This window comes from Glandiceps talaboti, chromosome 5 (genome assembly GCF_964340395.1).
Source record: "Glandiceps talaboti chromosome 5, keGlaTala1.1, whole genome shotgun sequence".
NCBI classification, from domain to species: domain Eukaryota; kingdom Metazoa; phylum Hemichordata; class Enteropneusta; family Spengelidae; genus Glandiceps; species Glandiceps talaboti.
Genome location: NC_135553.1, coordinates 28,118,573 through 28,141,573, shown reverse-complemented (window position 1 = coordinate 28,141,573; position 23,001 = coordinate 28,118,573). Strand labels below are relative to the sequence as shown.

General features: G+C 35.3%; 1 protein-coding gene across 1 annotated transcript in view; it reads right to left on the bottom strand.

The window, feature by feature from the left end:
• The window catches only part of LOC144435554 (uncharacterized), a 450,358-nt gene that overhangs the window by 256,661 nt on the left and 170,696 nt on the right, over positions 1 to 23,001 (bottom strand). The window contains exons 95-101 of the mRNA XM_078124141.1: positions 14,079 to 14,195; positions 11,912 to 12,037; positions 11,300 to 11,422; positions 10,044 to 10,166; positions 9,369 to 9,491; positions 4,647 to 4,772; positions 1,596 to 1,718 (exon numbers count right to left, since the gene is read on the bottom strand). Coding sequence (XP_077980267.1) covers positions 1,596 to 1,718; positions 4,647 to 4,772; positions 9,369 to 9,491; positions 10,044 to 10,166; positions 11,300 to 11,422; positions 11,912 to 12,037; positions 14,079 to 14,195 — 861 coding nt within the window. The remainder of the gene's footprint in view (positions 1 to 1,595; positions 1,719 to 4,646; positions 4,773 to 9,368; positions 9,492 to 10,043; positions 10,167 to 11,299; positions 11,423 to 11,911; positions 12,038 to 14,078; positions 14,196 to 23,001) is intronic.

The following is a 23,001-nucleotide window of genomic DNA, read 5'->3' as shown; positions in this document are numbered from 1 at the left end:
CCTAATTTGCATATTGCTGATGGGATGATCATATTGTGACTTCATCTTCAAGTACACATCCCTATAGGCATCCCCATTGAATTTCATCCCATTCTGCTCAGTAGTTTTGAACTACAGATTTTTGACCAAAAAGACACATTTTAGCCCTAATTTGCATATCATTGATGGAATCATCACATCATGAACAATTCTTAAACTAAACATCCCTACAAACACTTCCACCAAATTTCAGTCAAATTTGTTCAGCAGTTTTGGAATTATAGATTTTTGACCAAAAAGACAGACTTTTAGTGCTATTTGCATATCACTGATGAGATCATCATATCAAGAATACATCTTAATCTAAACACTCCTTAGAATGTTCCCACCACTTCTCAGCCACATCTGCTTTGTAATTTTGGAATTATAGACTTTTGACCAAAATGACACATTTTTAATATCACTAATAGGATCATTATGTCATGAACAATGTCATAAACAATTCTTAAACTGAACACCCCATACATATTGTTAGATTACTAGTATTGGTTTCCAACTTTGTCTCAACATTTGCTACAACAGTGACAGGCATTGTTGAAGTTACACTAAAACTTAGATGTAATATCACCAGGGTTCACACACTTAGTAGTCGCCTTGTCTGGAAATACTAGTCTCATGTATTTTTGAATGATATAGCTACAATGGTACTAAGTAATTCTACTTTCAACATGTGCATTTTTTCATAGTAATTACATGAACTCATTCAAACACAAAATTGATGAGTATATATCCCTGAAAAGAAAGCTAGACATGGTCAAGGAAAAGCAGACAACTGGTTGTATACAGTTGTCTATTCATTCAGGCAAACACACTGACTGCTTGTCAGTATCCAACTGTGATATGATCCTAATATCTGCAAGTAATTTACTGTACACTTCCACAACTGGAGTAAACTTGGAGACTAACTTTGAAACCAATACTAGTAATAAATCTATCAACATCTACAATGTAAACATTGTCGTTCTTTATTTGTGGAATCGGCATAAACGCATACTCTATTCCCTATTTACATTAGTCTGTAAGGTACGCCGTGACGGGGCGCCCTCAAACATCAGCCAACCTCTAACACATCCTGTGAGAGGAGACCGGTGAGGGCGAAACGTCACGACGTATCTTACAGTCTATATTTACATGTGCACCTAAAAATGCAGTCTATATATTGAAACAGTTATTATGCATATTTATTTTCGATTTTCCAGGACTTTCCATAGGCAACTTTCTAGTGAAAGTTGGTGAAATTTGTTAGATAAGATATACAAACAGCTATCCTCACTAGTGAAGCCCAGAATATTACTTTTGGTGTAGTCTAATAAACCATGTACTACGACACATAAACTTTATTTGATGTGGGGATGGTTATGTTGACATGAAAGCAATAAATGTAGATGAGCATACACCATGCAAAGAATTGGGTATCACTATGGATACATTCACAATTGTCATACACTGTATAAACACACATACACAAGCACACACAGGATATCAAAGTGGATTCAATACTTCACATATTATAGCAAATTTTCAAATCCTAGAACCAAAAATATAATGTAACTTACATTGTTCACAAAAAGAGCCAGTATAACAACCAGGACAATTGCAATCATACTCTGTACAGGAATTAGCTATAGCCATACACTGTCCATTATTCAGACATGGATTGGGTTGACACTGGTTGAGTACTAAAAGTGAGAAACAAAAATTTAACACACATCATTACATGTTCACATTTCAAGTCCTGTATTTACAGTTGATGTACCACTTACATACCTCTCTAACACTTCCATTGTATCAAAACTCAATATAGTTTTTACTACTCAAAAGAAGTCGGTAGCCATTTTTTCAGAAAACAGAAATTAGTTGGCTGCAAGAAATATGGATCAACTGCTATAATGTCATAAATAATACATTTAAGCATTGCCTAAATTCTGAATAGACATAGTTATTCATGTTAATAATAATTATAATTTCAATAAAAGGAAAACATTGACAGCATTGCAATCCATATTAACTTTGTGCCAACATATGATACCAGTTTTGATAAAGCAAACATTTATTGGAATCTCAAGTCGCAAATGTTATAAAATTGAATTGTTCTAATACCAAACCTCTGTTTGAGTAGTTTCTGCTTTAGAATATGATAGGTTTGTAAAAGAGACATGCAATGTATGTGCCTTGTGCTGGATGACTATCAATATAAAACATAGAACATATACTGACTTCAACAAGCACATTTGGCAATATCATGTATATAGTGGAAGTGTAGCCATTGGTATGTTAACATTTTAAGAGATGTTGGATCAGCCTTATCCATACATTTTTCTGGGTAGACATAGCACAATCATGGCATGCTTTTCTAACCATGTGGTTTGGTAGAGCAGATTCAGAAAGAAGCAATGTATAGTGCCTCCTACAGCAGGATGTTGTGTAGAAAATTCTCAAGAAGATGGTGCAGTATAGATGTAAACACACGCTTGTCTTCACCCAGCTCTTTTGATCAATAGGAAGCTGCAAAGCTCAACATACATAATTAGTTATTAGATTATGCAATAAACTAGTTAGCATTTGCAAGCAAAAGCAATGTTCCAGAGGGCAGGTGTCAGTGAGAAATTTCTTACAAAACTTTCATGAAGCATTAAGATATAACATTTCTGGTAAGATGTTTTTGTAAGCCGTTCTCAAGAGAAACAGCACGAAGTGTTTTGGATGAAATCAACTTTGAACTTTTTTATTTGCACAAGTCACAATTGTTTGTTTGTCAGCATACCCAGCACAGTCAGAGAGGAGAAGCAAATATTCCAATGTTCCTGATCCTTTACCAAAATACACACAAGAATTGTAATTCCCAACAAAAAAATTATACGATGTTACAACTGAAAAGCCACTCCTACACTGCCGCTGCAATCTGCTATATAGAGACCTACTTCTGCATTCCACTCCACTAGCATGGTGCCATTCCATAACCTCTCTTGAATATTTATTAAAATATGTCATCTTTGTCTTTGCTCGTTAAGATTTTTCCACGTTTGGACAAATCTTTTGACCAAACTTAGCATGTTAGCGGGAAGTACCCAGATGGTAATGTAGTTCTATGGTATATTCTTCAAACTCTGACCTATCAATGTTAGGTTTTCATTTTTCGATCTGATAATTTGTTACAGTTTTACATAATTTCACCCGGGACTTGAAAATGACAAGGTTTGAACTCAAGAATGGACCATTTTCACAGTATTTTACGTCTATTAAACATCAATGGAGTATGTTGATATGAATGTGTCAAGGTCACAGTTCCAGGTGTACACCAATGGAGTATGTTGATATGAATGTGTCAAGGTCACAGTTCCAGGTGTACACCAATGGAGTATGTTGATATGAATGTGTCAAGGTCACAGTTCCAGGTGTACACCAATGGAGTATGTTGATATGAATGTGTCAAGGTCACAGTTCCAGGTGTACACCAATGGAGTATGTTGATATGAATGTGTCAAGGTCACAGTTCCAGGTGTACACCAATGGAGTATGTTGATATGAATGTGTCAAGGTCACAGTTCCAGGTGTACACCAATGGAGTATGTTGATATGAATGTGTCAAGGTCACAGTTCCAGGTGTACACCAATGGAGTATGTTGATATGAATGTGTCAAGGTCACAGTTCCAGGTGTACACCAATGGAGTATGTTGATATGAATGTGTCAAGGTCACAGTTCCAGGTGTACACCAATGGAGTATGTTGATATGAATGTGTCAAGGTCACAGTTCCAGGTGTACACCAATGGAGTATGTTGATATGAATGTGTCAAGGTCACAGTTCCAGGTGTACACCAATGGAGTATGTTGATATGAATGTGTCAAGGTCACAGTTCCAGGTGTACACCAATGGAGTATGTTGATATGAATGTGTCAAGGTCACAGTTCCAGGTGTACACCAATGGAGTATGTTGATATGAATGTGTCAAGGTCACAGTTCCAGGTGTACACCAATGGAGTATGTTGATATGAATGTGTCAAGGTCACAGTTCCAGGTGTACACCAATGGAGTATGTTGATATGAATGTGTCAAGGTCACAGTTCCAGGTGTACACCAATGGAGTATGTTGATATGAATGTGTCAAGGTCACAGTTCCAGGTGTACACCAATGGAGTATGTTGATATGAATGTGTCAAGGTCACAGTTCCAGGTGTACACCAAATACAGGCAACGCATTTACAGGTAAGGCTCGGCAAAATTTTCACTGATTTATTTCCAAAAATTAGGGGAAACCCCGCGTGATTGGTCAAGAAAGTAAAGTGCCAGATAAATCAAGCGTTCTATTCCTAGCGGGCCTTCTACGCCCACTGGAACTAATTAGGGTTATGAATATTTTCTTGAAGAGCTCCTCTATCAGCTATATGTGGTAATAAACGAATCTTGACACTAGGGGTGCTATTTATTGACATAGTATTACTGTGTGGCCAACAGGTTAGTAATATCTGTGTTAACTGTACTTTTTTCACTTCACAGGGGAGAAAACAGTCTTGACGAAAATTACAAGGATAGAATGAATATTTCATGATTCTGTAAAATAATACAAATGTCAAATACTGTACTTTATAGCAGGATGGTAACATACATTGTTCACAGAGTTGACCGGTATAGCATCCTGGGCACTGACATGTATACTGGGTACAGGAACCTGGCTGTTGCACACAGGTACCACCATTGAGGCATGGGTTGGTAGGTGCACATGGATTCAGCACTGCAGAGAGATGAAAGAAAAGATACTACCTTCAATATCAAAAACTTGTTCATATTTATGCATGACCAGTGTAGCAACACTCTGTGTATACAAACATGCATGGTTTATTTCTATCTAAATTTGCCCCACAGTGTACATGGTTACCCTCCCATAACTCTATATTCTAATTATATATCATATGTACTTAACAGCCATCACTCCTAAACTTAAGATAAATAAATAGCCATCAATATTCAGTGTGCATCTAATGAAAAATCATGTCTGCTAAAACCCATCATGCACTGGTACATCACTGAAAGAACAACAGAAAAAGAGTTTAAATTTGATATTTCTTTGTAATCAAGCAAAATTGTGTGATGTGAAATCATGAAATGACTCTCCAGAACCCAAAATTTCTCAAATTTAATACATGTTTCGAAACTGTCTTTATATGTCACCTGTCACCAATCTTGCATTCTGATTGGTCGAGAACCCTGCAGATATGCAGGCATATTTTTGACCAACAGCCGTATTTTTGCTTGTTGTATCAAGTGATCACAGAACGTCCCCTTGTAAACAAACCTAGCAGACAGCTATAACCAGCATTTCTAATTCTGAGTTTGTTGTCAACCATTAAAAATATCATCATTGTATACATTGTAACAAGTCTTTGAAATTTAAGTCTAGTGACGGCATATGCACAGTCGTCCCACAATCCTAAACATGAATTCTTAAATTTATGAATGATATCAAAACTACTGCCACAGAGGATGCAATTTTTGCTTAACTAGAACAACAAAGCATATCACGAATGTTTTTGTACATTTAATGGAATACAGTATGCAAAACAAAGACGCACTCATATTTCAGCTGAAGGTTATAAGTTGAATATATCGCTCAGTGATATGCAAATAGTAAACACTACATCACACTACAGAGCAAATGCGCACCCTGATTGGATGATAAAGTTAAGGCTGGGACGTAAACACCTGCATTGCAGTCATCAGAGAGGTACGGGATACTACGCGCAACAGTATAACGCGGAAGTGATTTCATTTTCAAATGAAACAGCATTTTTAGACATTCAGAACGAATTCGTAGTTACAAGTATGTTATTTGCCAAATAATGTTCCTCTTCTTGGTGCGCGAGGTCATTTTTCTGGTGCTAAAGGAAATATGCCCTCTCACTGTATTGAAACTGTCTATACACTACTACACACATTTAATACCTGTATTGAAACTGTCTATATACTACTACACACATTTAATACCTGTATTGAAACTGTCTATATACTACTACACACATTTAATACCTGTATTGAAACTGTCTATTACTACTACACACATTTAATACCTGTATTGAAACTGTCTATACACTACTACACACATTTAATACCTGTATTGAAACTGTCTATATACTACTACACACATTAAATCCTGTATTGAAACTGTCTATATACTACTACACACATTTAATATCTGTATTGAAACTGTCTATTACTACTACACACATTTAATACCTATATTGTCTGTATTGTCTATATACTACTACACACATTTAATACCTGTATTGAAACTGTCTATATACTACTACATACATTTAATACCTGTATTGAAACTGTCTATTACTACTACACACATTTAATACCTATATTGTCTGTATTGTCTATACTACTACACACATTTAATACCTGTATTGAAACTGTCTATATACTACTACACATTAAATCCTGTATTGAAACTGTCTATATACTACTACACACATTTAATACCTGTATTGAAACTGTCTATATACTACTACACACATTTAATACCTGTATTGAAACTGTCTATATACTACTACACACATTTACTACCTGTATTGAAACTGTCTATATACTACTACACACATTAAATCCTGTATTGAAACTGTCTATATACTACTACACACATTTAATACCTGCATTGAAACTGTCTATATACTACTACACACATTAAATCCTGTATTGACACTGTCTATATACTACTACACACATTTAATACCTGCATTGAAACTGTCTATATACTACTACACACATTTAATGCCTGTATTGAAACTGTCTATATACTACTACACACATTTAATACCTGTATTGAAACTGTCTATATACTACACACATTTAATACCTGTATTGAAACTGTCTATATACTACTACACACATTTAATACCTGCATTGAAACTGTCTATATACTACTACACACATTTAATACCTGTATTGAAACTGTCTATATACACTACTACACACATTTAATACCTGCATTGAAACTGTCTATATACTACTACACACATTTAATGCCTGTATTGAAACTGTCTATATACTACTACACACATTTAATACCTGTATTGAAACTGTCTATATACTACTACACACATTTAATACCTGTATTGAAACTGTCTATATACTACTACACACATTTAATACCTGTATTGAAACTGTCTATATACTACTACACACATTTAATACCTGTATTGAAACTGTCTATATACTACTACACACATTTAATACCTGTATTGAAACTGTCTATATACTACTACACACATTTAATACCTGTATTGAAACTGTCTATATACTACTACACACATTTAATACCTGTATTGAAACTGTCTATATACTACTACACACATTAAATCCTGTATTGAAACTGTCTATACACTACTACACACATTTAATACCTGCATTGAAACTGTCTATATACTACTACACACATTTAATACCTGTATTGAAACTGTCTACATACACTACTACACACATTTAATGCCTGTATTGAAACTGTCTATATACTACTACACACATTTAATACCTGTATTGAAACTGTCTACATACACTACTACACACATTTAATGCCTGTATTGAAACTGTCTATATACTACTACACACATTTAATACCTGTATTGAAACTGTCTACATACACTACTACACACATTTAATGCCTGTATTGAAACTGTCTATATACTACTACACACATTTAATACCTGTATTGAAACTGTCTATATACTACTACACACATTTAATACCTGTATTGAAACTGTCTACATACACTACTACACACATTTAATGCCTGTATTGAAACTGTCTATATACTACTACACACATTTAATACCTGTATTGAAACTGTCTACATACACTACTACACACATTTAATGCCTGTATTGAAACTGTCTATATACTACTACACACATTTAATGCCTGTATTGAAACTGTCTATATACACTACTACACACATTTAATACCTGTATTGAAACTGTCTATATACTACTACACACATTTACTACCTGTATTGAAACTGTCTATATACTACTACACACATTTAATACCTGTATTGAAACTGTCTATATACTACTACACACATTTAATACCTGTATTGAAACTGTCTATATACTACTACACACATTTAATACCTGTATTGAAACTGTCTATATACACTACTACACACATTTAATACCTGTATTGAAACTGTCTATATACACTACTACACACATTTAATACCTGTATTGAAACTGTCTATATACTACTACACACATTTACTACCTGTATTGAAACTGTCTATATACTACTACACATTAAATACCTGTATTGAAACTGTCTATATACTACTACACACATTAAATACCTGTATTGAAACTGTCTATATACACTACTACACACATTTAATACCTGTATTGAAACTGTCTATATACTACTACACACATTTAATACCTGTATTGAAACTGTCTATATACTACTACACACATTTAATACCTGTATTGAAACTGTCTATATACTACTACACACATTTAATACCTGTATTGAAACTGTCTATATACACTACTACACACATTTAATACCTGTATTGAAACTGTCTATATACTACTACACACATTTAATACCTGTATTGAAACTGTCTATATACTACTACACACATTAAATCCTGTATTGAAACTGTCTATATACACTACTACACACATTTAATACCTGTATTGACACTGTCTATATACTACTACACACATTTAATACCTGTATTGAAACTGTCTATATACTACTACACACATTTAATACCTGTATTGAAACTGTCTATATACTACTACACACATTAAATCCTGTATTGAAACTGTCTATATACACTACTACACACATTTAATACCTGTATTGAAACTGTCTATATACTACTACACACATTTAATACCTGTATTGAAACTGTCTATATACACTACTACACACATTTAATACCTGTATTGAAACTGTCTATACACTACTACACACATTTAATACCTGTATTGAAACTGTCTATATACTACTACACACATTTAATACCTGTATTGAAACTGTCTATATACTACACACATTTAATACCTGTATTGAAACTGTCTATATACTACTACACACATTTAATACCTGTATTGAAACTGTCTATATACTACTACACACATTTACTACCTGTATTGAAACTGTCTATATACTACTACACACATTAAATACCTGTATTGAAACTGTCTATATACACTACTACACACATTTAATACCTGTATTGAAACTGTCTATATACACTACTACACACATTCCCCTAAATCCAAATTATGACAACTATGAATATCTTGGGTAAAATTGTTCTATCACTTACGTGTTTCACATGTAAATCCAGTGTAACATCCTGGACATTGACATTGGTATAGCGTACAGGACCCTGGTGTTTTCACACAAAAACCATTGTTTCTACATGGATTTGGTAGGCACTGGTCAAGCACTGTATGAAACAACCACAATGAGATCAGTTGTATTAGGTGACTAGAACTGAAATTCTAATATAAGCTGGATGAACTAAATGACACACACAAAATGGAACTCGTTATGCATGGATACCAAAAACTGAAAAACAAGACAAAGATTCTGAGAAAACCTTAACAATGTAGACATTTTTCTAAAAATTACTAATAAAAGTAATTAATTTAAAGTAATTCAAAATATTGTTCAGTCAAAAAAAAAATTTTTTTGAAGAAAAGATGTTATAAGTAAAGAATTTGAAGAAAATCTTTTAATCAAACAAAAATTTATTAAACAGAAAGTGCTTTTCAGTCAAAATTTTGAACTAACACCACCATTTCAGTCTTTTAACTTGTCTAGCTTCATGACATCATTTGTTACACACTTTTAATACAAATATGAAATCAAACTGTACAGAGAATACTAGAATCCTAAGATCTGATACCAGGTGTGTAAGCAATTTTTCCACTTTCAAGTTGTCACTTCATACCACTGTGGACCTCGCATGACAAAAGGAAGAGACTAGAGCACTCACATGTTGTACAGAATTGGTCAGTATAGCAACCATCACAAAGACAGCTAAATTCTGTACAAGATCCAGGAGTTTGAAGACAGGTACCGCCATTCTGACAACGGTTAGGTTGGCATGGATTCAATACTGTGAATAATATTAAGCAATATGAATATAATGCTGACTTTGGAATAAGTCTACAATATAATGTGAATAGAATGCTGACTTTTTGGAATAAGTCTACAATATAATGTGAATAGAATGCTGACTTTGGAATAAGTCTATATCCACAGTCTAGACATTGGTCTGCACTGCCTACTGTGCATGCTTATAGTGCCTTTGGTTGACATTCACTGATGATTCTGATATACAGCCTTAACTATATAAACACGTGACAACATGCTATCAATATATCACCATCTTTCTCTCTATATGCAGCACTATAGCGGTTTCACTACGTCGTTATCGCTCCTCCACGTCGTTATCGCTCCTCCATCATGTGTAAGCTCCTATCAAAAATGTGTTCAGGATCCTGAACATATATTCAAACTGTTTTTTTGTGGACAATATCCCTCACTCTTTGAATGTCAAGCATATTCTATGTCATTGTCTATAAATGTGTTGCTCTCGATTGGATTAATGCTTCTTCAATGTTATTTTCAAATGGAAATCATACTATATTCTTGACACTTCAGCTAACTTTTTAAATTGGGCGACTATGTTGACTAATACTGCGCATGCTCTATGTACGTTGAACGACATCATAATGGCTGCCGGAGAAGGACTCCGATGTAGTGGTTCGGAGTATTTATTGCCATTTTGAACAGAAAATGAACACAATCGAGATAAAAATAGTCAATTCCCTAGCTTCTAGGTATTGAAGCTAGGGAATTGACTATTTTTATGAGAAAACCATGGAAATAATTGTCAAGAGATTTTAGATAGCCTTGTTTGATAATACAAATTGTAGCTTTGTTTTTCTTTGCAAACCCTGTAAGAAAATAAACAGTAAAATGAACAATGTTGAGTCACACAAAATAAAATATAAAAAAGAATAAAAAACTATTGTAAATAAAAACAAAGCTACAATTATTGCAGCTACTTTCTCTGCATAACCTAAATGCAATTTTCTTGTAAAGTGTACAGCAACACTTCTTAGGCCTTTGATGTCAAAATCTTTGAACATAAAACAATTGACAAATTCTGTTATTTCTATCAGCTGTCTTGCGACCTATTTTTCATTAATTGTTTTCCTTTGTGTTATGAAAGTTGAGACTTACAAGTGCCACATATAGTGCCTGTGTAGCAGCCAGGGCATTGACAGGTGTATGATGTACATGAACCAGGTGTGGGATCACAGGTGCCTCCATTCAGACATGGATTAGGGCTACACTGGTCAATTCCTGACAAGGTAAAACACAAACATGAGTTCAAGGCCATGTAATAAAGATTTGGGGTACACTGGTCAATTCCTGACAAGGTAAAACACAAAAACGAGTTCAAGGCCATGTAATAAAGATATTAGTTTACTTTCACGATAACTGTACATCAGAAAAGTTAACATTTATTTTTATTCATTTTTTAATTTTTAAACGGTTTTCAGTGAATTAAATTATGGTACCTCAATACAGAGAACCATATACTTTTTATAGTGTTTTTTAACAGATAACTTCTAAACAAATAGCTACAACACTTAGTTCTTTGGAACAGAATACCATTCCTCAATGATTTCTAAAAATCATTTCCAAACAGAAAGCCATATATTTCAATGTGAAGATGCCTTAAAATCCAAGGGAGGTTTTGTTCAATAATTGCTCTTAATACCTCCATCTTTCCTCTTCGCCGCAATTGTAAAACAGTAAAGACAATTTTGTGTATCTTGCTGTACTTACTTGTCATACAGTTGTCCCCAGTAAAACATTGTAAACAATAACAAGTGTACTCAGTACAAGAGCCAGGTTGTTGTTGGCAGAAACCACCATTTTGACATGGATTGCTGGGTTGGCATGGATTGATGACTAGAAGGAACACAGAAAGTTTATCAATTGAGAAGAAATTGCTGATTATGATTTGCTTTTTGAAATTTGTTGAATAAAACAGCTGTTGAGTAATGTAAGCTATTTTCAATTATTTTGGACCCAATTATTTATTTTAATTCTTTTATACGTGAATAGAATAAATTAACCTAATGACTTGTAGCATTACGGGAGGTTTTGTCATAGCTTGCAATGGCTAGTAAATGATCAAGATCAGTGAGCCTGATCATAACATTTGATGTTGAGATAATACATAACCATCTCTAGATCTTACAGTGTCTGCTCCTTAATTGGTTATAAATGATGTATACTACTACATTTAAAAGAGACACAGTCAACTTGCCACAATTGTTCATTTATTCATGTTTGTAGGATTTCTCTAAACTCTATGAAAATTCACAAAAACATCTGGCTTATCAGCCAAGTTATAACTTTGAAAGTGTAAAGCTAATCTAAAGCATTTAAACATGAAAGAGCTTAATCCTAGTCACATGCATGCATGTAATGTTCAGTGATCTACAGTGACACAGACCAGACAATTACAGCTAAAATGATGTAGGCTTGCTGTTTCCCTCATGTAACATGACATTTTTTAATACAAATGGTAATCGATACGTGCCATGCACAGTAGTGATGTAGAAGAAGTCAAGTTGAAATGTTGATTATCGGTAGAAAATAAACAATTGCTGCCATTAAAATCATCAGGTCCATGTGTAATGTTTTCATTAGAAGCCTGTTTTTACTGTACTGTGAAAGAATAGCAATGCTTATCAGTATTCAATGTGACTGGGCAAAGGATCCTGTTGTGTGTATTGTGTTTCTGTAATTAGTCTAGAGTAAAAGTATGTCTAGCTCTGCATGTGTCAAAAACATGATGTCCCATGAGTGAAACACCATGGCCAAGCCTACATCTAATCATTCACAGTGAGGGCCTACCTCTGCTACCTGTCACAGTGAGGGCCTACCTCTGCAATCTGTCACAGTGAGGGCCTATCTCTGCTATCTGTCACAGTGAGGGCCTATCTCTGCTATCTGTCACAGTGAGGGCCTATCTCTGCTATCTGTCACAGTGAGGGCCTATCTCTGCTATCTGTCACAGTGAGGGCCTATATCTCTGCTATCTGTCACAGTGAGGGCCTGTCTCTGCTATCTGTCACAGTGAGGGCCTATCTGTGCTATCTGTCACAGTGTGGGCCTCTCTCTGCTATCTGTCACAGTGTGGGCCTATCTCTGCTATCTGTCACAGTGAGGGCCTCTCTCTGCTATCTGTCACAGTGAGGGCCTATCTCTGCTATCTGTCACAGTGAGGGCCTAATTCTCTGCAATCTGTCACAGTGAGGGCCTATCTTTGCTATCTGTCACAGTGAGGGCCTATCTCTGCTATCTGTCACAGTGAGGGCCTATCTCTGCTATCTGTCACAGTGAGGGCCTATCTTTGCTATCTGTCACAGTGAGGGCCTATCTCTGCTATCTGTGTTGTGTTTATGTAAATATAAAATCTTGGAGTTAGTCACATATCATCTCATCACAATTGCATAGTTAACACGCACGCACGCACGCACGCACGCACGCACGCACGCACGCACGCACGCACGCACGCACGCACGCACGCACACACACACACACACACACACACACACACACACACACACCCCCCAGTACATACATACATACATACACACATACACACATGCATGCATACATACATACATACATACGTACGTACATACATACATACATACATACATACATACATACATACATACATACATACATACATACATACATATATACATACACACACACATGCACACACACACATACATACATACATAATATATACACATACATACATACATACATACATACATACACTTTCAAATCCTTATTTGTCAAAAACTACAATGTTATATTCTGTTGCATATACTAAAAGTCAAAACTATTTTGAAGGACTGCAAGTAATTGTTTCCAAATGGCAAGTTTTCTGAAGTTCTTAATATTAGGAGACATGTATTGAACTTACATTGCTCACAGAAAGACCCTGTATAACATTCAGGGCATGTACAAGTGAAGTCAGTACAGGTGACTTGGTTACATATACCACCATTTAGACATCTATTTGGCTGACAAGGATTAAGTACTACAAAATAATTAAAAAATTTATAAAAATTACAACATAAATTCTCAAAAGACATTCAACTTACACATCACAGTCTGTTCATTGTAAGGATTGTAAATCAGTCTGTTCATTGTAAGGACTGTGGATCAGTCTGTTCATTGTAAGGATTGTAAATCAGTCTGTTCATTGTAAGGATTGTAAATCAGTCTGTTCATTGTAAGGATTGTGGATTAATTAGTCTGTTCATTGTAAGGATTGTAAATCAGTCTGTTCATTGTAAGGACTGTAAATCAGTCTGTTCATTGTAAGGATTGTGGATTAATTAGTCTGTTCATTGTAAGGATTGTAAATCAGTCTGTTCATTGTAAGGACTGTAAATCAGTCTGTTCATTGTAAGGATTGTAAATCAGTCTGTTCATTGTAAGGACTGTAAATCAGTGTGTTCATTGTAAGGACTGTGGATCAGTCTGTTCATTGTAAGGACTGTAAATCAGTCTGTTCATTGTAAGGACTGTAAATCAGTCTGTTCATTGTAAGGATTGTGGATCAGTCTGTTCATTGTAAGGATTGTAAATCAGTGTGTTCATTGTAAGGATTGTAAATCAGTCTGTTCATTGTAAGGATTGTGGATTAGTCAGTTCATTGTAAGGACTGTGGATCAGTCTGTTCATTGTAAGGACTGTAAATCAGTCTGTTCATTGTAAGGACAGTAAATCAATCTGTTCATTGTAAGGATTGTGGATTAGTCAGTTCATTGTAAGGACTGTGGATCAGTCTGTTCATTGTAAGGACTGTGGATTAGTCTGTTCATTGTAAGGACTGTGGATCAGTGTGTTCATTGTAAGGACTGTAAATCAGTGTGTTCATTGTAAGGACTGTGGATTAGTCTGTTCATTGTAAGGACTGTAAATCAGTGTGTTCATTGTAAGGACTGTAAATCAGTCTGTTCATTGTAAGGACTGTAAATCAGTGTGTTCATTATAAGGACTGTAAATCAGTCTGTTCATTGTAAGGACTGTGGATCAGTCAGTTCATTGTAAGGACTGTAAATCAATCTGTTCATTGTAAGGATTGTGGATCAGTCTGTTCATTGTAAGGACTGTAAATCAGTCTGTTCATTGTAAGGATTGTGGATTAGTCTGTTCATTGTAAGGATTGTGGATCAGTCTGTTCATTGTAAGGACTGTGGATCAGTGTGTTCATTGTAAGGACTGTAAATCAGTGTGTTCATTGTAAGGACTGTAAATCAATCTGTTCATTGTAAGGATTGTGGATCAGTCTGTTCATTGTAAAGACTGTAAATCAGTCTGTTCATTGTAAGGATTGTGGATTAGTCAGTTCATTGTAAGGACTGTGGATCAGTCTGTTCATTGTAAGGACTGTGGATCAGTGTGTTCATTGTAAGGACTGTAAATCAGTGTGTTCATTGTAAGGACTGTAAATCAATCTGTTCATTGTAAGGATTGTGGATCAGTCTGTTCATTGTAAGGACTGTAAATCAGTCTGTTCATTGTACGGATTGTGGATTAGTCTGTTCATTGTAAGGATTGTAAATCAGTCTGTTCATTGTAAGGATTGTGGATCAGTCTGTTCATTGTAAGGACTGTAAATCAATCTGTTCATTGTAAGGATTGTGGATTAGTCTGTTCATTGTAAGGATTGTAAATCAGTCTGTTCATTGTAAGGACTGTAAATCAGTCTGTTCATTGTAAGGATTGTAAATCAGTCTGTTCATTGTAAGGACTGTAAATCAGTCTGTTCATTGTAAGGACTGTAAATCAGTCTGTTCATTGTAAGGATTGTAAATCAGTCTGTTCATTGTAAGGACTGTAAATCAGTCTGTTCATTGTAAGGACTCTAAATCAGTCTGTTCATTGTAAGGATTGTAAATCAGTCTGTTCATTGTAAGGACTGTAAATCAGTCTGTTCATTGTAAGGACTGTAAATCAGTCTGTTCATTGTAAGGATTGTGGATTAGTCTGTTCATTGTAAGGATTGTGGATTAATTAGTCTGTTCATTGTAAGGATTGTGGATCAGTCTGTTCATTGTAAGGACTGTAAATCAGTCTGTTCATTGTAAGGATTGTGGATTAGTCAGTTCATTGTAAGGACTGTGGATCAGTCTGTTCATTGTAAGGACTGTAAATCAGTGTGTTCATTGTAAGGATTGTAAATCAGTCTGTTCATTGTAAGGACTGTAAATCAGTCTGTTCATTGTAAGGACTGTAAATCAGTCTGTTCATTGTAAGGATTGTAAATCAGTCTGTTCATTGTAAGGATTGTAAATCAGTCTGTTCATTGTAAGGACAGTAAATCAATCTGTTCATTGTAAGGATTGTGGATTAGTCAGTTCATTGTAAGGACTGTGGATCAGTCTGTTCATTGTAAGGACTGTAAATCAGTCTGTTCATTGTAAGGATTGTAAATCAGTCTGTTCATTGTAAGGATTGTGGATCAGTCTGTTCATTGTAAGGATTGTAAATCAGTCTGTTCATTGTAAGGATTGTGGATTAGTCTGTTCATTGTAAGGATTGTAAATCAGTCTGTTCATTGTAAGGATTGTGGATTAGTCTGTTCATTGTAAGGATTGTGGATCAGTCTGTTCATTGTAAGGACTGTGGATCAGTGTGTTCATTGTAAGGACTGTAAATCAGTGTGTTCATTGTAAGGACTGTAAATCAATCTGTTCATTGTAAGGATTGTGGATCAGTCTGTTCATTGTAAGGACTGTAAATCAGTCTGTTCATTGTAAGGATTGTGGATTAGTCAGTTCATTGTAAGGACTGTGGATCAGTCTGTTCATTGTAAGGACTGTGGATCAGTGTGTTCATTGTAAGGACTGTAAATCAGTGTGTTCATTGTAAGGACTGTAAATCAATCTGTTCATTGTAAGGATTGTGGATCAGTCTGTTCATTGTAAGGACTGTAAATCAGTCTGTTCATTGTAAGGATTGTGGATTAGTCTGTTCATTGTAAGGACTGTAAATCAGTCTGTTCATTGTAAGGATTGTGGATCAGTCTGTTCATTGTAAGGACTGTAAATCAATCTGTTCATTGTAAGGATTGTGGATTAGTCTGTTCATTGTAAGGATTGTAAATCAGTCTGTTCATTGTAAGGACTGTAAATCAGTCTGTTCATTGTAAGGACTGTAAATCAGTCTGTTCATTGTAAGGACTGTAAATCAGTCTGTTCATTGTAAGGACTGTAAATCAGTCTGTTCATTGTAAGGATTGTAAATCAGTCTGTTCATTGTAAGGACTGTAAATCAGTCTGTTCATTGTAAGGACTCTAAATCAGTCTGTTCATTGTAAGGATTGTAAATCAGTCTGTTCATTGTAAGGACTGTAAATCAGTCTGTTCATTGTAAGGACTGTAAATCAGTCTGTTCATTGTAAGGATTGTGGATTAGTCTGTTCATTGTAAGGATTGTGGATTAATTAGTCTGTTCATTGTAAGGATTGTGGATCAGTCTGTTCATTGTAAGGACTGTAAATCAGTCTGTTCATTGTAAGGATTGTGGATTAGTCAGTTCATTGTAAGGACTGTGGATCAGTCTGTTCATTGTAAGGACTGTAAATCAGTGTGTTCATTGTAAGGATTGTAAATCAGTCTGTTCATTGTAAGGACTGTAAATCAGTCTGTTCATTGTAAGGACTGTAAATCAGTCTGTTCATTGTAAGGATTGTAAATCAGTCTGTTCATTGTAAGGATTGTAAATCAGTCTGTTCATTGTAAGGACAGTAAATCAATCTGTTCATTGTAAGGATTGTGGATTAGTCAGTTCATTGTAAGGACTGTGGATCAGTCTGTTCATTGTAAGGACTGTAAATCAGTCTGTTCATTGTAAGGATTGTAAATCAGTCTGTTCATTGTAAGGATTGTGGATCAGTCTGTTCATTGTAAGGATTGTAAATCAGTCTGTTCATTGTAAGGATTGTGGATTAGTCTGTTCATTGTAAGGATTGTAAATCAGTCTGTTCATTGTAAGGATTGTAAATCAGTCTGTTCATTGTAAGGATTGTAAATCAGTCTGTTCATTGTAAGGATTGTAAATCAGTCTGTTCATTGTAAGGATTGTAAATCAGTCTGTTCATTGTAAGGATTGTAAATCAGTCTGTTCATTGTAAGGATTGTGGATCAGTCTGTTCATTGTAAGGATTGTGGATCAGTCTGTTCATTGTAAGGATTGTGGATCAGTCTGTTCATTGTAAGGATTGTAAATCAGTCTGTTCATTGTAAGGATTGTGGATCAGTCTGTTCATTGTAAGGACTGTAAATCAGTCTGTTCATTGTAAGGACTGTAAATCAGTCTGTTCATTGTAAGGACTGTAAATCAGTCTGTTCATTGTAAGGACTGTAAATCAGTCTGTTCATTGTAAGGACTGTAAATCAGTCTGTTCATTGTAAGGACTGTAAATCAGTCTGTTCATTGTAAGGACTGTGGATCAGTGTGTTCATTGTAAGGATTGTAAATCAGTCTGTTCATTGTAAGGATTGTGGATCAGTCTGTTCATTGTAAGGATTGTGGATCAGTCTGCTCATTGTAAGGATTGTAAATCAGTCTGTTCATTGTAAGGATTGTGGATTAGTCTGTTCATTGTAAGGACTGTAAATCAGTCTCTTCATTGTAAGGATTGTAAATCAATCTGTTCATTGTAAGGACTGTAAATCAGTCTGTTCATTGTAAGGATTGTGGATCAGTCTGTTCATTGTAAGGATTGTAAATCAGTCTGTTCATTGTAAGGCTTGTGGATTAGTGTGTTCATTGTAAGGACTGTAAATCAGTCTGTTCATTGTAAGGACTGTAAATCAATCTGTTCATTGTAAGGACTGTAAATCAGTCTGTTCATTGTAAGGATTGTGGATCAGTCTGTTCATTGTAAGGATTGTGGATCAGTCTGTTCATTGTAAGGATTGTAAATCAGTCTGTTCATTGTAAGGATTGTGGATTAGTCTGTTCATTGTAAGGACTGTAAATCAGTCTGTTCATTGTAAGGACTGTAAATCAGTCTGTTCATTGTAAGGACTGTAAATCAATCTGTTCATTGTAAGGACTGTAAATCAGTCTGTTCATTGTAAGGACTGTAAATCAGTCTGTTCATTGTAAGGACTGTGGATCAGTGTGTTCATTGTAAGGATTGTAAATCAGTCTGTTCATTGTAAGGATTGTGGATCAGTCTGTTCATTGTAAGGACTGTGGATCAGTCTGTTCATTGTAAGGATTGTAAATCAGTCTGTTCATTGTAAGGATTGTAAATCAGTCTGTTCATTGTAAGGATTGTAAATCAGTCTGTTCATTGTAAGGATTGTAAATCAGTCTGTTCATTGTAAGGATTGTAAATCAGTCTGTTCATTGTAAGGATTGTAAATCAGTCTGTTCATTGTAAGGATTGTGGATCAGTCTGTTCATTGTAAGGATTGTGGATCAGTCTGTTCATTGTAAGGATTGTAAATCAGTCTGTTCATTGTAAGGATTGTGGATTAGTCTGTTCATTGTAAGGACTGTAAATCAGTCTGTTCATTGTAAGGACTGTAAATCAGTCTGTTCATTGTAAGGACTGTAAATCAGTCTGTTCATTGTAAGGACTGTAAATCAATCTGTTCATTGTAAGGACTGTAAATCAGTCTGTTCATTGTAAGGACTGTAAATCAGTCTGTTCATTGTAAGGACTGTGGATCAGTGTGTTCATTGTAAGGATTGTAAATCAGTCTGTTCATTGTAAGGATTGTGGATTAGTCTGTTCATTGTAAGGACTGTGGATCAGTCTGTTCATTGTAAGGATTGTAAATCAGTCTGTTCATTGTAAGGATTGTGGATTAGTCTGTTCATTGTAAGGACTGTAAATCAGTCTGTTCATTGTAAGGATTGTAAATCAATCTGTTCATTGTAAGGACTGTAAATCAGTCTGTTCATTGTAAGGATTGTGGATCAGTCTGTTCATTGTAAGGATTGTAAATCAGTCTGTTCATTGTAAGGATTGTGGATTAGTCTGTTCATTGTAAGGACTGTAAATCAGTCTGTTCATTGTAAGGACTGTAAATCAATCTGTTCATTGTAAGGACTGTAAATCAGTCTGTTCATTGTAAGGATTGTGGATCAGTCTGTTCATTGTAAGGATTGTGGATCAGTCTGTTCATTGTAAGGATTGTAAATCAGTCTGTTCATTGTAAGGATTGTGGATTAGTCTGTTCATTGTAAGGACTGTAAATCAGTCTGTTCATTGTAAGGACTGTAAATCAGTCTGTTCATTGTAAGGACTGTAAATCAGTCTGTTCATTGTAAGGACTGTAAATCAGTCTGTTCATTGTAAGGACTGTAAATCAATCTGTTCATTGTAAGGACTGTAAATCAGTCTGTTCATTGTAAGGACTGTAAATCAGTCTGTTCATTGTAAGGACTGTGGATCAGTGTCTTCATTGTAAGGATTGTAAATCAGTCTGTTCATTGTAAGGATTGTGGATCAGTCTGTTCATTGTAAGGACTGTGGATCAGTCTGTTCATTGTAAGGATTGTAAATCAGTCTGTTCATTGTAAGGATTGTAAATCAATCTGTTCATTGTAAGGACTGTAAATCAGTCTGTTCATTGTAAGGATTGTGGATCAGTCTGTTCATTGTAAGGATTGTAAATCAGTCTGTTCATTGTAAGGATTGTGGATTAGTCTGTTCATTGTAAGGATTGTAAATCAGTCTGTTCATTGTAAGGATTGTAAATCAATCTGTTCATTGTAAGGACTGTAAATCAGTCTGTTCATTGTAAGGATTGTAAATCAGTCTGTTCATTGTAAGGATTGTAAATCAATCTGTTCATTGTAAGGACTGTAAATCAGTCTGTTCATTGTAAGGATTGTGGATCAGTCTGTTCATTGTAAGGATTGTAAATCAGTCTGTTCATTGTAAGGACTGTGGATCAGTCTGTTCATTGTAAGGACTGTAAATCAGTCTGTTCATTGTAAGGATTGTGGATCAGTCTGCTCATTGTAAGGATTGTAAATCAGTCTGTTCATTGTAAGGACTGTAAATCAGTCTGTTCATTGTAAGGATTGTGGATTAGTCTGTTCATTGTAAGGATTGTAAATCAGTCTGTTCATTGTAAGGACTGTGGATCAGTCTGTTCATTGTAAGGATTGTGGATCAGTCTGTTCATTGTAAGGATTGTAAATCAGTCTGTTCATTGTAAGGACTGTAAATCAGTCTGTTCATTGTAAGGACTGTAAATCAGCCTGTTCATTGTAAGGATTGTGGATCAGTCTGTTCATTGTAAGGATTGTGGATCAGCCTGTTCATTGTAAGGATTGTGGATCAGCCTGTTCATTGTAAGGACTGTAAATCAGCCTGTTCATTGTAAGGATTGTGGATCAGTCTGTTCATTGTAAGGATTGTGGATCAGCCTGTTCATTGTAAGGATTGTGGATCAGCCTGTTCATTGTAAGGATTGTGGATCAGTCTGTTCATTGTAAGGACTGTAAATCAGTCTGTTCATTGTAAGGATTGTGGATCAGTCTGTTCATTGTAAGGATTGTGGATCAGCCTGTTCATTGTAAGGATTGTGGATCAGTCTGTTCATTGTAAGGACTGTAAATCAGTGTGTTCATTGTAAGGACTGTAAATCAGTCTGTTCATTGTAAGGATTGTAAATCAGTCTGTTCATTGTAAGGATTGTGGATCAGTCTGTTCATTGTAAGGACTGTAAATCAGTGTGTTCATTGTAAGGACTGTAAATCAGTCTGTTCATTGTAAGGACTGTAAATCAGCCTGTTCATTGTAAGGATTGTGGATCAGTCTGTTCATTGTAAGGATTGTAAATCAGCCTGTTCATTGTAAGGATTGTGGATCAGTCTGTTCATTGTAAGGACTGTAAATCAGTGTGTTCATTGTAAGGACTGTAAATCAGTCTGTTCATTGTAAGGACTGTGGATCAGTCTGTTCATTGTAAGGACTGTGGATCAGTCTGTTCATTGTAAGGACTGTAAATCAGCCTGTTCATTGTAAGGATTGTGGATCAGTCTGTTCATTGTAAGGATTATAAATCAGCCTGTTCATTGTAAGGATTGTGGATTAGTCTGTTCATTGTAAGGATTGTGGATCAGTCTGTTCATTGTAAGGACTGTAAATCAGTCTGTTCATTGTAAGGATTGTGGATCAGTCTGTTCATTGTAAGGATTGTGGATCAGTCTGTTCATTGTAAGGATTGTGGATTAGTCTGTTCATTGTAAGGACTGTGGATCAGTCTGTTCATTGTAAGGATTGTGGATTAGTCTGTTCATTGTAAGGATTGTGGATTAGTCTGTTCATTGTAAGGATTGTGGATCAGTCTGTTCATTGTAAGGATTGTGGATCAGTCTGTTCATTGTAAGGATTGTGGATTAGTCTGTTCATTGTAAGGACTGTGGATCAGTCTGTTCATTGTAAGGATTGTGGATTAGTCTGTTCATTGTAAGGATTGTAAATCAGTCTGTTCATTGTAAGGACTGTAAATCAGTCTGTTCATTGTAAGGATTGTGGATTAGTCTGTTCATTGTAAGGACTGTAAATCAGTCTGTTCATTGTAAGGATTGTGGATCAGTCTGCTCATTGTAAGGATTGTGGATCAGTCTGTTCATTGTAAGGACTGTGGATCAGTCTGTTCATTGTAAGGATTGTGGAATAGTCTGTTCATTGTAAGGACTGTAAATCAGTCTGTTCATTGTAAGGATTGTAAATCAGTCTGTTCATTGTAAGGATTGTGGATCAGTCTGCTCATTGTAAGGATTGTGGATCAGTCTGTTCATTGTAAGGACTGTGGATCAGTCTGTTCATTGTAAGGACTGTGGATCAGTCTGTTCAT